At 39.1% G+C, this 16,668-nt stretch overlaps 1 protein-coding gene across 1 annotated transcript in view; it reads right to left on the bottom strand.

The window, feature by feature from the left end:
* ADAMTSL3 (ADAMTS like 3) overlaps nucleotides 1-16,668 on the bottom strand; it is a 195,170-nt gene that overhangs the window by 152,713 nt on the left and 25,789 nt on the right. The window contains exon 3 of the mRNA XM_075431302.1: nucleotides 5,300-5,419. Coding sequence (XP_075287417.1) covers nucleotides 5,300-5,419 — 120 coding nt within the window. The remainder of the gene's footprint in view (nucleotides 1-5,299; nucleotides 5,420-16,668) is intronic.

The raw sequence follows: 16,668 nt of genomic DNA, 5'->3' as shown, positions 1-16,668 counted from the left end.
AAGTCTATTAGCTCATTCTCAGAATACACAAACAAAACTGCCGGGAGTGTTTGTTGGTGGGAGGTTTGCATTGTAGAAAACCACATGAAATAGATTATTCCCACTTGAGGATAGCTTGTTTCATTCCAAAAGGAACCTTCAAATGAAGAGCTAGGCACTGAGATTGAAGATGTTAAGTCTTTTTAATAGTTCTGAATGTTTCTTCAGGTTATCAACAAAAAATGTCACATCACAGTATAACACAAGTTTCTGGCTCCTTCTCAAAAGGAGAGTGCTGGAGGTTTTATGTACTTGGGTAGCAAGTGTGTTGCTAACTACAAATCTTACTCCCTTCTTGGGATTAGAGCTTGTCTTCACTGATGTGTTAATTTGAAATAAGTTTGTCCCTTCCATGATTCAGCTCCAAGCCCAAAAATTTCTAGCTCCAATTCACTGGTGAGTTACATGCAAACTAGCTGGCAATGGAATAAAACGGCTCACACTAGAAGCAGAAGCCAGTGAGCAGCTGACACTCCAAACCAGGCAGCAACTCACACGCACTTCCCCAGGCGGACCAGGGAGGATGGCAATCATCAGCGGGTGGAGCGGGGAAAGCAGGCAAGAAAAACTGTGGGGAAAATGGCTGTCAGCCCAGCTGGATCCGTAAGACAACTTCTGTCCACATAACAGTTTGCTTTATATGATACGAAAAGCTTATAAAACAAACACAAACATTTATTGCTGGCTGACTACAAATAAAAAGGTGGAATAATAGGTTCCACCAGTTTATTTCTACATTAATTTTTGAAGTCATCCAGATCCTGGGTTCCACTGCCTTTTTTTTTCATGAACACTTTAAATACCCTCCCTGAAAAAGCAGAAACCAAGCCAGAGTATTTCTCTTTGTGGAGTACAAGGCATATATCAACTTGCACATCTCATTGGAAACAGACTCACTGGTTTCTACCTTACCTCGGACAGCTAAACACACGCCAGTCTGAAAGTGCAGATTTTCCTTATTTTAACTGCTTGCTGGGTGGTTTGAAGATGCCCATATTTACCACTCTTTCTGACTGCATTTTTTTTAAAACAGTGTAGGAACACTGCATTTCTTTGACAAGATTGGACTACTTCATGCCATATGTCTAATTCTAGAATCAGGGTGTCCTTGTTACGAGTTTCAACCGGTAAACATCATAAAACTTAGAAGCAGCAAGGTCAGCTAGAAAGGTAACTGGTCAAGCAAACATTTTCCCACTTAAAAGAAGATAATCTCTTTTTCTTTTGAGTTTCCTTGTCCCTCCCCCCGCCAAGAGCTGTTGCTTTCAGCCAGCCAATCAAAGTAGAAGGGTACTTCAAACATATTCACCCAACCACGTTTGCACTGCTGTCCTAGTTGGTGGTCCGTCATATGGAATGGTTTTAATACTTGGAAGCAATACCTTAAATGTCAGAAAACAAGAACATTTTATTTCTGCAAGAAAGCTTTCCAGTACTACTAGTACTCTGGAAAAGAAAAAAATTGCTTGTAGTAGATTAAAAAGTGAAAAGTGAAAAGAAATCAGAAAGAAAACTAGGAAACTATTCCTTATAGCAAGGTTCAACTTATATCTCAAAGTTGGGGGAACTTATATTATTACTTATTACTTATTACTTATATACTTATTTTAAAATAAGTATACTTATATACTTATTTTAAAACTCATTCAAGAATGATAGGAAAGGGGCATATTTTTTGCAGTCTCAAATTTCTGATGGCAAATGAAGTCTTGGGCTATGCATCAAAATCTATTTGGTACTAAGTTAGATTTAAATCACATTGACTCGGTAGAATTTTAAAAATGCAGAATGCAATGCACTGATGCAAGATGTAGCTTGCTGAACAATGCAGGAGCTGTAAGAAAATGCTCAATGTAAATATTTCTACTGTGGGAGCCCTCAAAAGTATTAGCTTTGGATCACTGCTGTTCTTTTTCCCCAAAGATAAAGCAGTAAATGTGTCAAAACTATCACGTATCATTTTGTCCAGATGTCACCTCTGTGAATAAAGGTGACAATATCTAATCAGGTCTCAAAGTATTTTCTTCTATAGTTATACAGGGGGTAAAAAAAGTGAATTTTTAAAATATCTAGCCAAACAATTTCATCTGCGTGTAATTCTTAAGTATTCACTTAGCAACTGAATATGCAAAGGGGATAGTGCAATCCTGTACAAATATGAGAGAACAGTCCTGCCAGATTAAACCAGAACAAAATGTACTATCTTGCATGTACAACATGAATCCATATGTAATTTTGCTGGGCTAGAACAGAGTACGGTGTGTTCCCACTAATATTTACTCATCTTCCATTTCAAACTGTAAGCTTGTCTTCAGATAGCAAATACTTTTGAATATTTAAGTAACAGCTAGTTCTATTTTACTGGGATTACTTACTAACAAAGGAATGAATGATCCTGATTAAACTGGCTCCCTGCTTGAAAAATATCACACACAACAGCCAAAGAAAACCCCTTTGAAACATTCCTGTGTTTGGAGGATGTAAGGAAACTAATCTTGGATCATGACGATGATGATGATGCTATATAAAAATAATACCCGTGTATTCCAACAAACTGGAAATTTTATTGGCCTGGGTATGAGGAACGGTGCAAGGAGGGGAAGGGCACACTTGGGAAGATACAGAAGGATCACTTTTCCTGCGAGGGTCTTGACATCTTGTTGGGTAGCCAAAAGAACAAAGGTTGTGAGCCACCTCCAGGATTGCAGTCTTAGAAGCCTCTCATGACTTCTATCTGTTCTGCTCCCTTCCATGAATACAGATGGAGGTATGATCTCCACAGAGGATTGGATAAGACTGACCTCTTGTTTTCTTGTGGTCAAGTGCACAAGGTTATTTCACTTTTCCAATTTCCAACTAAGTCAACGTCACTTAGGATGTACAGGAACACCAGGACTCTGTAGGGATGTCCACAGGACAACTCTGATGTTGAAGGAAAACAAAGGAATGTATTTCCCACAGGCCAGCACCCCTTCACAGTGGGACAGGATAGCAAGTGAATTGCTAAAACTGAATTAAGATGTGTGGAAGATGCTACTGCATTTTTCTTTTATTACATGGTATCCTTCCTGTACTGATTCCATTTCCATGTCAGACACATTAGGTAATTAAAAATGGCCTTTCAATATACCTCCATTTCTCTCTTCCTCTCTTTTTATTCACCTGCACATCCTTATCACAACTACCACATATCAAGCCTGTACATACCAGCTTACAAATATTCAAGAAATTATCCATCGAAGGATTTTCACCCTCTGGTTTAAGACTTCCCTCCATTCATAGAATAAATGTCATATGCAAGAGTATAAAAACACAGAAAAGATGAAAAATTAAAGTTTTCTGTCTCATTTTGACCACATGATAAAACTGAGTTTTGCATGAACATTTCAGCAAAAGCGTAAGTAAATTATAACTGTACATTATTACAATCCTATGACTAATGTCCTAGGAAGTTAAGGAGAATAATCTTTCTATTTACTGAAGGATTATTGATTTACTCACAGGAAGGTAAACCAGAGATACAGATCTGTTCCCATCTGCATTCAATCTATATTTTTAAATAACGCTTAAGGACTGAATTTCCTTTCAAATGCAACTACTGCTAATGTTTTCATTTTGAACATTGTGATGTTTTAGCACCATTTTCAGTTCCTAGAAATCAAACTTAATTTCATACTGCTCACTAACTGTCTGAGACGAGCAGGCTTCAAAGCAGAATCACATTTGTGAAAGAGCAGAAGCTGACTATATCCCAGATCCAATTCAGATCCCAATGGAATTAATGGAAAACTTTCTGTCAAATGGAATTGAGCTTGGACCTGGCTTCTGTATAGAGCTATGCTGGTATCTGAGGTTTTGAGGGGGGGGATTCATTTTGTTTGGGTTTTTTAATATGCTATGCTATTCACATAATCCAAACAGTCTATTCAAAGATGCAGACTATCCCTCCCTTACATTTGATTTATCCTCTTCTCTAAAACGTGCTCCATTTAATGGAAACTATTTTGATCAAAGTGTATAACCTTTATAGGGGTTTTCAACCACTGTCATTAAACGCGGCCTGGGTTGCAGCTGCATTTTACTGTCCTGTAAGTTATTGCTTTCCCAGGCGTTTAGTCCAGGGGACATCTTATCTAAATACCTTTCCTATTGATAATCAAGACCCTCTAGGGTAGCAAAAGTATGAATTATTGTTAACATATTTAAACTAAATTCTAATCATTTACAGTACCACAGCATGCTTTCTGTTGTTTCTTTTCTGGTTCCTTTTGTATTCCTAAGATGATACTCAGTCTAAAGCTTTAATAAACTTATCTCAATTCTCTTCTCTTTACAGTAGTGATGAGGAAACTATTTTTCTCAAAGTAGCTGCTGCAAGGAGACCATCTTTCAATATAAAGCTGCCAATCACTTGACTGAACATACCTTGTGACTGCAGGGCAAGTTTGGCACTTTTACAGGAAGTGTTTCCTAACAGATTCCCTCCTCTTACGTTAAGAAACATACTGTAACTGTCTATGAATGTAATTCAGACAGTTTTGATGTAAAGTTCAACTGACTTCTGGAACACATTGTGTTATGAGTAAATTTCCATAGCATGCCACACATTTCCTAGGTTTACTTTAGATCTTTTGCCAAGATTAACAGCATTTCTTTCATGTTGCTTTCTTTACATTTGTATCTATATTCCATGTTTAACATAATGTTTCTATGGGTCTGGAGAAAGCATTAAAGATCTTTAAAATACATAATTTGTTGCTTTCTAAACACACCGCTTCATCCAGTATTACGCTATGCATTTGTTTCTTTATAACTCACTCATCCTCCCCTTCTAAAATCTTCATTAACTAACAAGATGGGCTGACTTTTCACGAGCTTGGAAATGCAAGATCTGCCTTAGACTGATTTTCCGTGAAATAAAACAATTTAGGATAGGTCAAGCAATTCGCAGAAATGACAACCACCCCTAATTCTACACGTTTTACAGAACTAAGTATAAACATCCACTAACACATCACTAAAACATTGTTGCTTTTGTCTCTACTACATCCTATTAATATTTTCCATAAGTGGTTTTGATCTATTACTTCTACAATTAAATGCCTTTTCATTTCATATAGGGTTACTATTCCATTTGCTTAATTTTGATGTGTCTTCAAAAGATAACCCACACTTTAACTTAATTTGTTTCACAGTAATCTATATCTCAGAGTTACATGAAAGTGACAATCTCTATCATTTTTGCATATGGCATACTGACCTGGTCATCGTAACGGTAAGTGAGGAATTGTTCACCCGTGGTATCCTCAAGAAAACTCCCCTGTGGAGAAAGTGCAAACTCAGGCAAGAAGTATGCACCTTGGGACTGCTCTGCTTTTGTCTGTAAGAGATTGAGAAAGGTCACGTTACAGCAATTACAAGCACAAGTCAAAACTTTAAAAAACACTATGCATATAATTACAAAGACTAGACACGAACTTCTGGAAAAAAGTTACATGTTTTCAGGCACAGTATTTCTGGGTGGGTACTTTGCTACAGAGGTCTGCAATGAGAATATGTCAGATGTTTACAGGGGTCCAAAGCCAAACAAGATGCCTCAATAGCAGAATCATCAACTAAATAAAAAGACACCATCTCTGGCTTATCAACTATCACTGCTGAAAGACAGTGTGAAAACCACGCTGGAAAAGCAACATTAAGCTATAATTTCTTTTTCATTATACACTTTACTAGACAGTTACTGGCTGCTACAGGTAATGGGCTTTTGGTTAAATACAGTATATCTATTCTTACAGGAAGATACAAAGACTCAGAATCATAGAATAACTCCTCTTCAAAGATCTTGAGAGTTCATCTAGTCCAGCTTCCTCAAAGTAGGGTAACCTATGAAACCATGACACAATGAATTACCTTCCTATCCTACAGGAAGATATTACTGCAAAGAAGAAATCAGCAGGGAACGACTGGAGGGAACACTAGGCAGTGTTCCATGTTAGTTCTGTACACTGTTCACAACTGGCGAGGAGCATTTGAGAATAGACTGGGAGAGGAAGAAGGGCCCATTTCAAGCTACAGTGGAGTTAATTCTGTCAGAATCAGTCAGTACCTCCAACTGGGTTGTCTGACACCTGGGCCCCTATTAGACAAACAGCTTTTGTTTAACTGATCTGCGCATGTGCAGTAATCACGACACACCTAAAATGTACTATGCATGCGGAACCCACGCTGGTTGAATACTCTGTCATTGCATTCTAGGTCTAAAGCATTCCAGATACGCAGCAAATGTACTGCACAGACACTTATGTCCTTACTCCTACTACACTGCCACTCTACCCTGAGAAGCTAATTGGTTTGCATACTAGAGAAAATAATCTTTTGAATGCAGAATATTGAGTCCAGCTGTGGTAGGGGGAGAGTGGAAAGGGCAAGGAAATGAAAATTACCTTCCAAAAGGTTGAAACCTTTCAGGAAGAAAACAAGGCCTGAAATGTAGAAGTTACTGCTGAACATTGCCCAATAAGTCAACTTAATAAATGGGGTTTAATTAAACTGTTTGTTCTATTTTGACATTTACACAGTAATTTTACATGAAAGCTAGCAGTTGCCATCAACCAGTTTCCAGACTGCTGGCTAGAACTGTAACAAATATAGGTGTGTAATCTCAGTGCCAGATAACTAGAGATTTCAAAAGTAATACGCATAATTTACTCAGTTTGTGGTGGAAAAGGAAGGCAAGACCTTCTGCAGTTTCTCTCTCGCAGTAAGTTCACTTTCTGAAGCTCCCACCTTATCTCACAAAAAGCAGATGACATGTCATTCGCAGTATGGGTCTGGATAAGCTTACATTGCTTTTGCTTACTCTGTTCTGCAAAGGAGCTGTCAGCTTCTCAGACTGTGAACCCCATCATTCGTGACAGCATCAGATTAACATACTTTTTTAAAATCAAGCATATAAACTAGAAGTAGCTTGCAAAGGACATGTCTAGACTGGGGTAACAGGTCATATTTTAGCAAGCAAGACTGAACAAGATTTTAAAGAGGATTTTTTCATCAGGCCTGCGTAATTCACGTTCACATCGTGTTATCACGACATTTCTATAAAGCCTATTACAGCAGTGGTCTGTGGTGGCACAGCCCCCCCTCACACCTGGCAATCCCAGAACCAGCCGACATTGTATCGTTGCTTGTACTGCAGGAATCGTTAGCTGGTGCATTGAACTGGGACGACTTGGCACTCTTCTTGCCTTTGCACCAGAGCAGTGAGTTGGGCCGATCAGGCACTCCCTGACCACACCTGAAACTCCCAGTGCCTGCAGTCGCAACCTGCCTGGTAAATGTCAGAATTGCACATTCTGGGCAGTACTGGAGTTGTAGAGTTGCTGTCTGCATCATGTGGATTGTGACCAGGATGGAAAATTACCGATGCCTAAAGTCAATCATCTTTAGACCCTGAAAACAGCGGTACCAAGAAAGGCCCTCTGAGCTCTTCTGGTCCGCAGCGGGCTGCGCCCAGTAATTCCCTCGGAGTGGGACGCCTCTCGGAGTGACTTGTGAACTACCTGGGCTGATCTCCTCGAGATTCAACCTTCACCCATTGAGAAATCATTCGATTTGAAGTGAGTATTTCACTGAACTCGAGGAGAATTTTTATGATTCCATGCATATGTGTGTGTGTGTATCAATTCAAAACATAATATTCTATTACTGTGATTGTAATAGCAAATTCTTTCTCATCACTCTGTAAATGCTAAGTTAAGCAGTGATTAATAGCTGCTAAAACCCTGTGATTCTCTCTCTATTTAAACTGTGAACACACAAATATATTTCTTAGACATAAACCGTTGTGGTCTAAGGCTGGTTCTGGATCCAGCTGCACCCAGGCTCCTCTGAGAAAAGGCTGAGAGAGCAAGGGGGTCCAGTCCGAACCTGGTGACTCAACAGGAGGGTCTCCCTTACCCCTTACACTTTTATTCTACTCTGTATAAACCATTTTCCACTCAAAACCTCCTTCGATTTTGTATTCCATTCATTCAATAAGTAATAGAGTGAACCTTGCCAACCAACTTTGTAAGATCACATATTCTAAATTTTCAGTAAAATCTTTTCTTGCAAAACCTTTGGGTGATCATTTAAACAACCTAACCACTCATTCACGACATGGTCTCACTTGTACACTTTAGCCAACTGGCTTTATTTATGCAGGATTAAATCATAAAATATGGAGAATAAATCTGCATTTGATAACAATGGTTTCCCCATAAAGCAACCAAGAGGCGTCCACAGTCATGCTGAATCCAAGCTGGCTGCAGCCGATGCAAGCCTTGACATGTTAAGCATAACCCAGATGTGAAACCGACTGACATAATCTAGCATTTCTCCCCACTGGTTTCAATAGGCTATCGATAGATCCTAAGTGAGGGAGAATATGGCAATGATGTCATCCTATGATTTCAGCACAGGGCTAACAGGCAAGACGTATGCATTCTAAATCTCAAGTGGCCTGGGTTAAACTACTTAATATTTCTGCCTCGGTTTCCCCAGGTTTAAAACACCAACTGACCTATATTAACAATGTATTGTGAAGTTTAGTTTACATTTGTAACATACTTTGGAAAAGAACAGTGTTAAGTGCTAGTGATTTATAATATTTTTGAAAGAGCTGCCTAGTTTACAGACAGAAGAGAATCCAAATTACCCCACCACGCTTCTTAGATAAATGCATATAGCTTACTGTTGCTTAATTTCCCATAAACAAATTTATCAGTAGGATATGTAGCGATTAACTTGCTTGTGTTTCTCATCTTTATAAGCTACACATTTAAAACACAAAGTCTTTGAACCTTCATCCATCAGTATTACACTTTGAATAGAAAAGATGCCAACATTTGAAGCTGAAATAATTTAATAAATATAACATGATAAACTAAGGGCTTCTCTCACACACATTCAATTTTCATAGTAAAAGCTAATGAGCAGCTAGCCACTGGAGAAGCAGAAGAATGCTTGCTAGATTAAGGCAAGAAAAATCTGTGTTCCAAGCATGGAAAAATTCAGTGCAAAACATGAATGTTTCACAAGGTTACACAGGAGGTTACAACAGAAACGGATCTTCTCACTACAACAATAGGTACTGGTACCTACCTAGTACAACTGAACTAAGGAATAATGCAGCAAAGCATTTAATTAAAAATAAAAAACCTACTAAGCACACAGTACCAATTGTCTTGGCAAGCCAATGTTGAAGCTAAGTAATTACAGCCAATAAACAATCCGAATCAAGTTCATTAAAAAAAAATCAAAGCTTCTAATTCTCAAAGAACTCTTTTTTTATCAACTCAAAGTAGCACAAAAACATTTTTTCCCCTCTAGATATAGGTACCTTCAAACAAGCTGCATGTGTCCAATGCACTTTCACGCACACATTGTGCTGAAGACAAAACGTGCTGTTTCCACTTAGCCCACTTCATTCCCCACTGAGGAATCTACCAATGTTCCTTGTGAGGCTTTTATACTTCTGTGGGCACTTTTGCGTAAATGTAATTCAAATTTCAACAGTGGGTTTATAGTATATTTGGGATCATCTCTGAATGACTTAGCTAATGTGATATAAATTCATGTTTTAAGCTAAAAACTGCAAGTGCAAGTCTCAGAAAGCAATTACATTTCATGATATTGTTTTAAGTCTGTTTAGTGACCAGTTTCATGTTAACAGCTCTAAGTCAAATGTATCAAATTACAAATGCACTTAAGATTTAGAACAGGCATTTTAAACCAACTTTTATTATTCTTAAGCATATGTAGAAGTAGAAGGTGATAATGTAGCCAAACCAGATATAATAATAATCACTGTATAAAATTCATTGAAATTGATAATATATTAGGCAGCAAGTAAGAGTGTACTGCCATAGTGACAAAGAAATTCAGAAGTTTGAAACAGATGGGTGTTTGAAAAAATTTTCCTGGGTATCAGTTAATCAGAACATGTAACTTCTTAGCCAGAAACTAAAAAAATAAGGACTTCCATGCTACATCATTCTACCTATGTGATCAAGAAGAACTATCCTGATAAATAGATAATGTATGTAGGTTCTGGAAAGTGTAAAATGGCACTGTTGTTGTTCAAAGGCTTATGCTCTGAGCACAGCTTTGATCTCAGGTTGTGATTGCTTCGTCACTCACCGCTCCCCACCTGAGTGCTTCAAGACTAAATTACTCTTCCACTTCCAATTGCAGAAAATGAAGTGAATAGCTTATATCCAAGCCTCTGGTTTTTAGATCTCCCTCCACCAAGAGCTGCATGTTGTCATTTTTACTGCTGCCTGATCTCTTTGTTCTATATACTACGCTGACTAGAAGCATCTGCCCAAGCTGAAGTTGCTGGATTTGGGGATTTTATACTTTATTATTGGAAGTAAGAGGGATGATTATTGAGCGCTTCCCAGCCAGTGCTGACATCAGCAAGTAGCATGACCGAGTAGGATTGAATCTGCAGATAAAAATGGTGTTCAGGATCAAACACCCACACAAAGCATGTTTGAGGGAGGGGGGCTTATTTTAAACCAGCACCAGTCAATCCTATGGACTGAGTATCTCTTCTTGATGGAAGAACAGCAGGTGTGCTCCTGGGGCACATCATCTGGTTCAGTTTGACCCAGAAGGCATCCTATTACCACACTCTGAAACCAGTACACAATGCAAACTACTTCAACTGCTCCTTTTTTTATTTCCCTTGATAGGTAGGATTCAAACTAACTATTGCCATCCAACTCACTTGTAATTATCAAATCAGAGCAATCACTAAAATGTAGTTTCCCTATGACTAAAAACTACAGATATTAATAATTGGTCATTCCTTCCAAGATACAGATTAAGAATTTTATCCAAGGATTTAAACTATTATTGTAATATCAGATAAGTCAAAAAACATAGTTTAGTCTACAGTTCTTGGGGATCATTTGATACAAAGGCTATGACGAACTTCAACCGTACCTCACGATAACATGCCACAACTCTATTTAATCATAGCCACCAGTAGACTGGAAAGTAATTGTTCCGTATTTATATATAAACAGTAGCAGCTTTAGAAAGTGAGCTTTCTGCTAAGTCTGAGCTGTCAAGATCAAGAAGATGAGAAAATAGAGGGAAAGTCTCAAAGAAATGACTTGAACATAATTAGAAATAAAACACTGATCTTTCAGGTCCAAAGGAATTTTTAATTTTAGAGTTTCTTGGCACCAAGAACCACATTAAGAGAAAAATAAGAACTGTGCTCATATACACACTTCTTAACACAAATCAGCATTACCTAGACTTAAATCCGTCATTTCCTAAGTCTGCATGCTTGCTAAAACTGGAAGCATAATAAGAACAAACTGGTTTTTGTAATGAAGAAAATGAAAACTTCAAAATTATCTATTTTAAATGCCAAAGATGGCAAAATACCACACTTCCTGAAACTGCCTCAATATCTTGCTTTTAAGAAGAGGAACAGATGAAAGATAAAGGTCCAGTCATGTAAGGCTTTATAGTTCTGCACAATTGCACTAGCCTGCCCAAAGCAATTCTATAAAAAAGGACCAGCACAGTGAAGGCAGTTTGCTTCCCACAGTTTTGTGGCTCTTTTATTAGTTCTTGTTGGAAGGAGAAAATTGGGCAGGGTCTTGAGACTGTTACTTTCCAAAATCCCTGTTTTAGGGAAAAAAAGATCGGAAAAGAAGATAAAGTGAGGAAAAACTATGTGCATTCTTAATCACTTGTAAATACATGTTTGTCAGATTAATTTGTATGACAAGTCCAATCATATACCAAAATGCTTGCCTTCCAATTTAATTCAGGTTAAATATCTGTCTAAGCTGCTGTAGTATGTGATTTACGCCCCAGGGAAGTAATATACCAGCTAAGTAGCAGTTCAGTTTAATGGATTTTCAAGGACTCCAGTACAAAAATGTTAGAGCATAGCACTCCAGCTTCATCACAACATAAAGAAGTGTGTCAGCAGATAAAGTCACATTAACAGTTCAGAACTTCAGATATCTCCAGAGCAAGCAATCCTGATGCATAAATATCTAGTAAGACTCAGAATAGCTTTTGTCATGGCCAAGATTTAGAAAAACAGCTTCCTAATGCTAGACTTTCTGAAACATTTAAAGACCCTGCAAGTGAACTGAGTTTCCACAGAAGCTGCCAGCAGCTCAGCATTTCTGGAAACCAGGCCAATTATTTCATTATTAATCTCCAACTAAGAGGCTAGCATTTCAAACCAGAATTAAACTATAAACGTTCTTTCTTCTAAAAAAAGAAAAAGGACTCAGCTGAACTGATGGAAGCCAAGCACTTCTTCGTAAAAGAACCCTGAAACATTGAACATGACCATCAGGTTTCCTCAAGGAAGCCACAGGTGAGATGACGAGACAACCTGAAAGGCTGAACCAAAAGTTCTTCCAGGGACAGAACTCAAGTGTGAGACGCAAGGACTGTTTTTCTGTGGTGCACGCAGACTTCAGACCTGCCTGATTTAAGCCCAAATCTAATGCTCTTTCATCTCATCTCTCATTCTAGACCTGTTTAGAACACGTAGAAATAAAAACAACTTGCAAAAAATGTGTCTGTAACTTGAAGATATGCACAGAGATAAGCGAAGGACAATTTGTAAGTATTTTGCATAAGCCACCTATTTATGACACAGTAAAATGCTGTCAGCAAGCAACTTAGAAACTGAAAGTTCATCTGTTGCTTGAATAAGTGTCTACTATTGAAAACTGAATTTAAGCTATAACTACAATCCTATTCATAACCGCAAGAAAACAACTCCCTACATCTCTGCTGATCAAACTGAGCCCACCTTGGGCCCATTCAAGCACTAGCAGTCATTCCACTGACTTGAATGTGCTTGAGATCATGCCGTCGAAGCAAGTGCTCAATCTAAGCCTTGTTTCACAGTGCAGGTTTGTACAACTTAAAGCCAATACTGAACACAAGGAGGATAATGGAGATAATTTTGGTTTTAAAATAAGATACTATCTTTCAATCTTTTCAAAAGGGCATTTGTACCAAAATTTTCCTAGATTAAATGTAAATACGTTTTCTTTGGCATAACCTGTGCTGCAGACTGAGATCAACACATTTTGAAAATCTTTTTCTGTACCTTCTAAAATTTATACTAGTGATCAAGCTTTTGGACATCTATCAGTAACTACTTATGTTTTCTCTTGCTATGGTCTGGCTAAAAGATTAAACTTTTCACTGAAAGGCTGCAGTAGTATTTAGCCAAAATCTCATTTAGTTTCAAAACCCAGTTAAATATCAATTTTGTTTCACATTTCCAAAAGAAATATGAAACTTGGAGTTTTCCTTCTTCGAATGAATCTGCTTCTAAACTCTGTGTTAGTCAGACTCTGCTTTCTTTCCAAAGGATTGATTTGATGTGCCTAATATTTGCTTTAAATGAGCTGCACTAGCAGACTGAAGTTGCTCCCAGCGATATCAGTGCCAAAGCTCCCACTGACATCCTTACAGAACCAGGGCCCAAATACATCTGCAGCAGGACAACATCCCTTGCAACAGAACACTTACCATTAGGACTGTGAAGAACACTAGATGCTCAGTAGCTTTGCATAAATAAGAGCCGCGGTGAAAAAGACAGCACTCAGACAAGATGACCCTAAGCAGTTCATTTCCAATTATTGTCAGAAAGTCAGTGACTGTGGACCAGACTCTGCTTTCAAAATACACAATGCCAGATTTTTTCCCCAAGTCTTTGGTTTAGCCTTGGGAGAATGGGCACAACAATATCTAGAGCCCACGTAAAGCAATTATACAGCATATGGATAAAACATACTATGAAATCTGGGTATTGTTACCACTGCTGAGAGTAGAGTTTCACATACAAAGTGTACAAGCCTCTTCTTCAGAACAAGAAAAAAGGCTTGCAAAGATGTGGATTTACCAGTAGGAAGAGAAGAAACTAGATAACAAGAAAACCCCAGTAATTTTAACCCGTCCTCTGATTTCCTGCAACACTGGGGATAGTACTTACACTCCCAGCACAGGGGGATGTCTACTTTCTATCTCCTCACAGACGCTGAGAAGCTGCACTAAGTATGCCAGTGGCATCAGCATTGAAAGGCTGAGAGGAGCCGGCAGTATGGTGAGGAGCGACTGCACCTGCTGTGTGGAGGGAAAGGAATTCATGCTTGAACTCCTATCTCCAGTACACACAGCTTGACTGCTCCATCGCAATTTTCTGTTTATTTACTTGTTTATGTGTTTTATATAAAAGTCTTGTTCAATAATTTATCCTAAATAAGACACTACCTTACAATAATGTGAAATGTTAACAACAGCTTTGAATGGCAAAGGAAGATTCTACCTGCACGTGCTCTGAGGCTTGGTGCTTTGAGGGCAGGGGGAGTGGCTGGGGGATGTTTTCACCTTTTATTTTTTTAAAGATTGAAGTTTTACTGAAATCCTCTTGATGAACACTCCTCTGTGCCTAATACAATGAAAGGGAAGGAATATCTTGTTAAAAAAATCTGGAAATGCGGCAGAAAGTACTATTTCATTAAAGCCTTTTCTTAAGGTCTTGCAAGCAAGACAGACGTAGGTGACTGAAGTCTAAAGATTTTTTTTCTATCTCTTCTTTCACCATATGTCCCATTATTCCAAATGAAACCCTCTTTTTAGTCTTTAGTTCATAACCTAATAATTTGTAAAATTCTTGTCATAAATCAAGTCCTTTCAGCATTACTGGAGCATATTCTCATGGAATTCTATCTCTTATTCATCGAAGGTTTCTAAGGGTCCTTATGATCTCCATAGAGACAATATGCTACAAAAGTACTGTCAGTAGCAAAGACACAAGGATAATCTGTAATATTTCCTTAAAGTTTTGTTAAAGTGTCCTTTATCACGAATACCATGTGGTAAGAGACTTTTTTTGCTGAGCTGACAAGCTGCTAACGACTGGACTCCTTTGCAGGAAACAATCAATCTTGATTGTTTGTCTGTGGATGTGATTGCAGCTCCAGTAACATAATGGAGCAGACTGGAAGCATAATTTCTGAAGAACAGCAGATTTATTTGCAAAAGGTAGGAAAGGAGCATAGTTTAAGGCTACATAGGGTCACTGTCAGAGGCAGTGGAATTATAAAGCCCAAATCAACACACACACTGAATGCAGATTCACATTACTTAAGGAGAGAAAGAAAGAACAAAATTAAATGAGATTATATAGTGCAATTTCTTCACTGAGTGGCAGAAGTGTCTATCATTGAGGGGCAAGCAAGACACCTTAGCACTGTTGGCAGGCTACGTATTAACACAGACCTTTGGATTATTCAATACCACCACCAAAAAAATGATGATTGCAGGCAACATGAGATGAATGAGAGGCTGTAGCAGGCTATGGGCTGCACGTCCCTAATCCTTTACTAATGAGATAAAAAACACTCAAGAGGCTAGCAAGGGTAAAATCACCCATTTCTAATAAATTACTTCCTTCTCAGCCCCTTCCCAGTATCCAGACTGGATAATTGCTCTAATAATGCTAAAGAAAGGGTACAGGAAAGGTGTGAATGCTCCCAGGTAACCAAGAGTTGCATCTAAACATGAAGTCTCCTAAAAGCTAACATAAAGCAAGAATTATGGCCAAGTGAAACTTCACAGCACCATTTTGTAAGCAATTCTGCACAGCACTTGCAAAACACCCCTCTTTTTCATTTGGCCACAGTGACATGCCCACCCTGACGTGACTACAGGATTCAGGATTTAAGGAACAATATTCTCAGCTAGATACGACCAACCTTTCTACATGCAGGATTAAACACACCCAGGAATCACAGAATCACAGAATGGTAGGGGTTGGAAGGGACCTCTGTGGGTCATCTAGTCCAACCCCCCTGCCAAAGCAGGGTCACCTACAGCAGGCTGCACAGGATCTTGTCCAGGCAGGTCTTGAGTATCTCCAGAGAAGGAGACTCCATAACCTCCCTGGGCAGCCTGTTCCAGGGCTCCGTCACCCTCAGAGGGAAGAAGTTCTTCCTCATGTTCAGACGGAACTTCCTCTGCTTCAGTTTGTGCCCATTGCCCCTTGTCCTGTCGCTGGGCACTACTGAAAAGAGCTTGGCCCCATCTTCCTGACACCCACCCTTGAGATATTTGTAAGTATATATTAGGTTCCCTCTCAGCCTTCTCTTCTTCAGGCTGAACAAGCCCAGCTCCCTCAGCCTTTCCTCGTAGGAGAGATGCTCCAGTCCCCTCACCATCCTCATAGCCCTCCGCTGGACTCTCTCCAGTAGCTCTTCATCTTTCTTGAACTGGGGAGCCCAGAACTGGACACAGTACTCCAGATGAGGCCTCACTAGGGCACTGTAGAGGGGAAGGAGAACCTCCCTCGACCTGCTAGCCACACTCTTCTTGATGCACCCCAGGATCCCATTGGCTTTCTTGGCAGCCAGGGCACACTGCTGGCTCATGGTTAACCTGTCATCCACCAGCACACCCAGATCCCTCTCCGCAGAGCTGCTCTCCAGCAGGTCCACCCCAAGCCTGTACTGATGCATGGAGTTGTTCCTTCCCAGGTGCAGGAAGACAATACAAGTGGCTAGCAATTCACATAGTCATATGTGAGCA

Source organism: Opisthocomus hoazin, chromosome 10, assembly GCF_030867145.1.
Source record: "Opisthocomus hoazin isolate bOpiHoa1 chromosome 10, bOpiHoa1.hap1, whole genome shotgun sequence".
In the NCBI taxonomy this organism is placed as follows: domain Eukaryota; kingdom Metazoa; phylum Chordata; class Aves; order Opisthocomiformes; family Opisthocomidae; genus Opisthocomus; species Opisthocomus hoazin.
The sequence above is the reverse complement of the archived record's forward strand: the minus strand, read 5'-3'. Positions and strand labels throughout refer to the sequence as shown.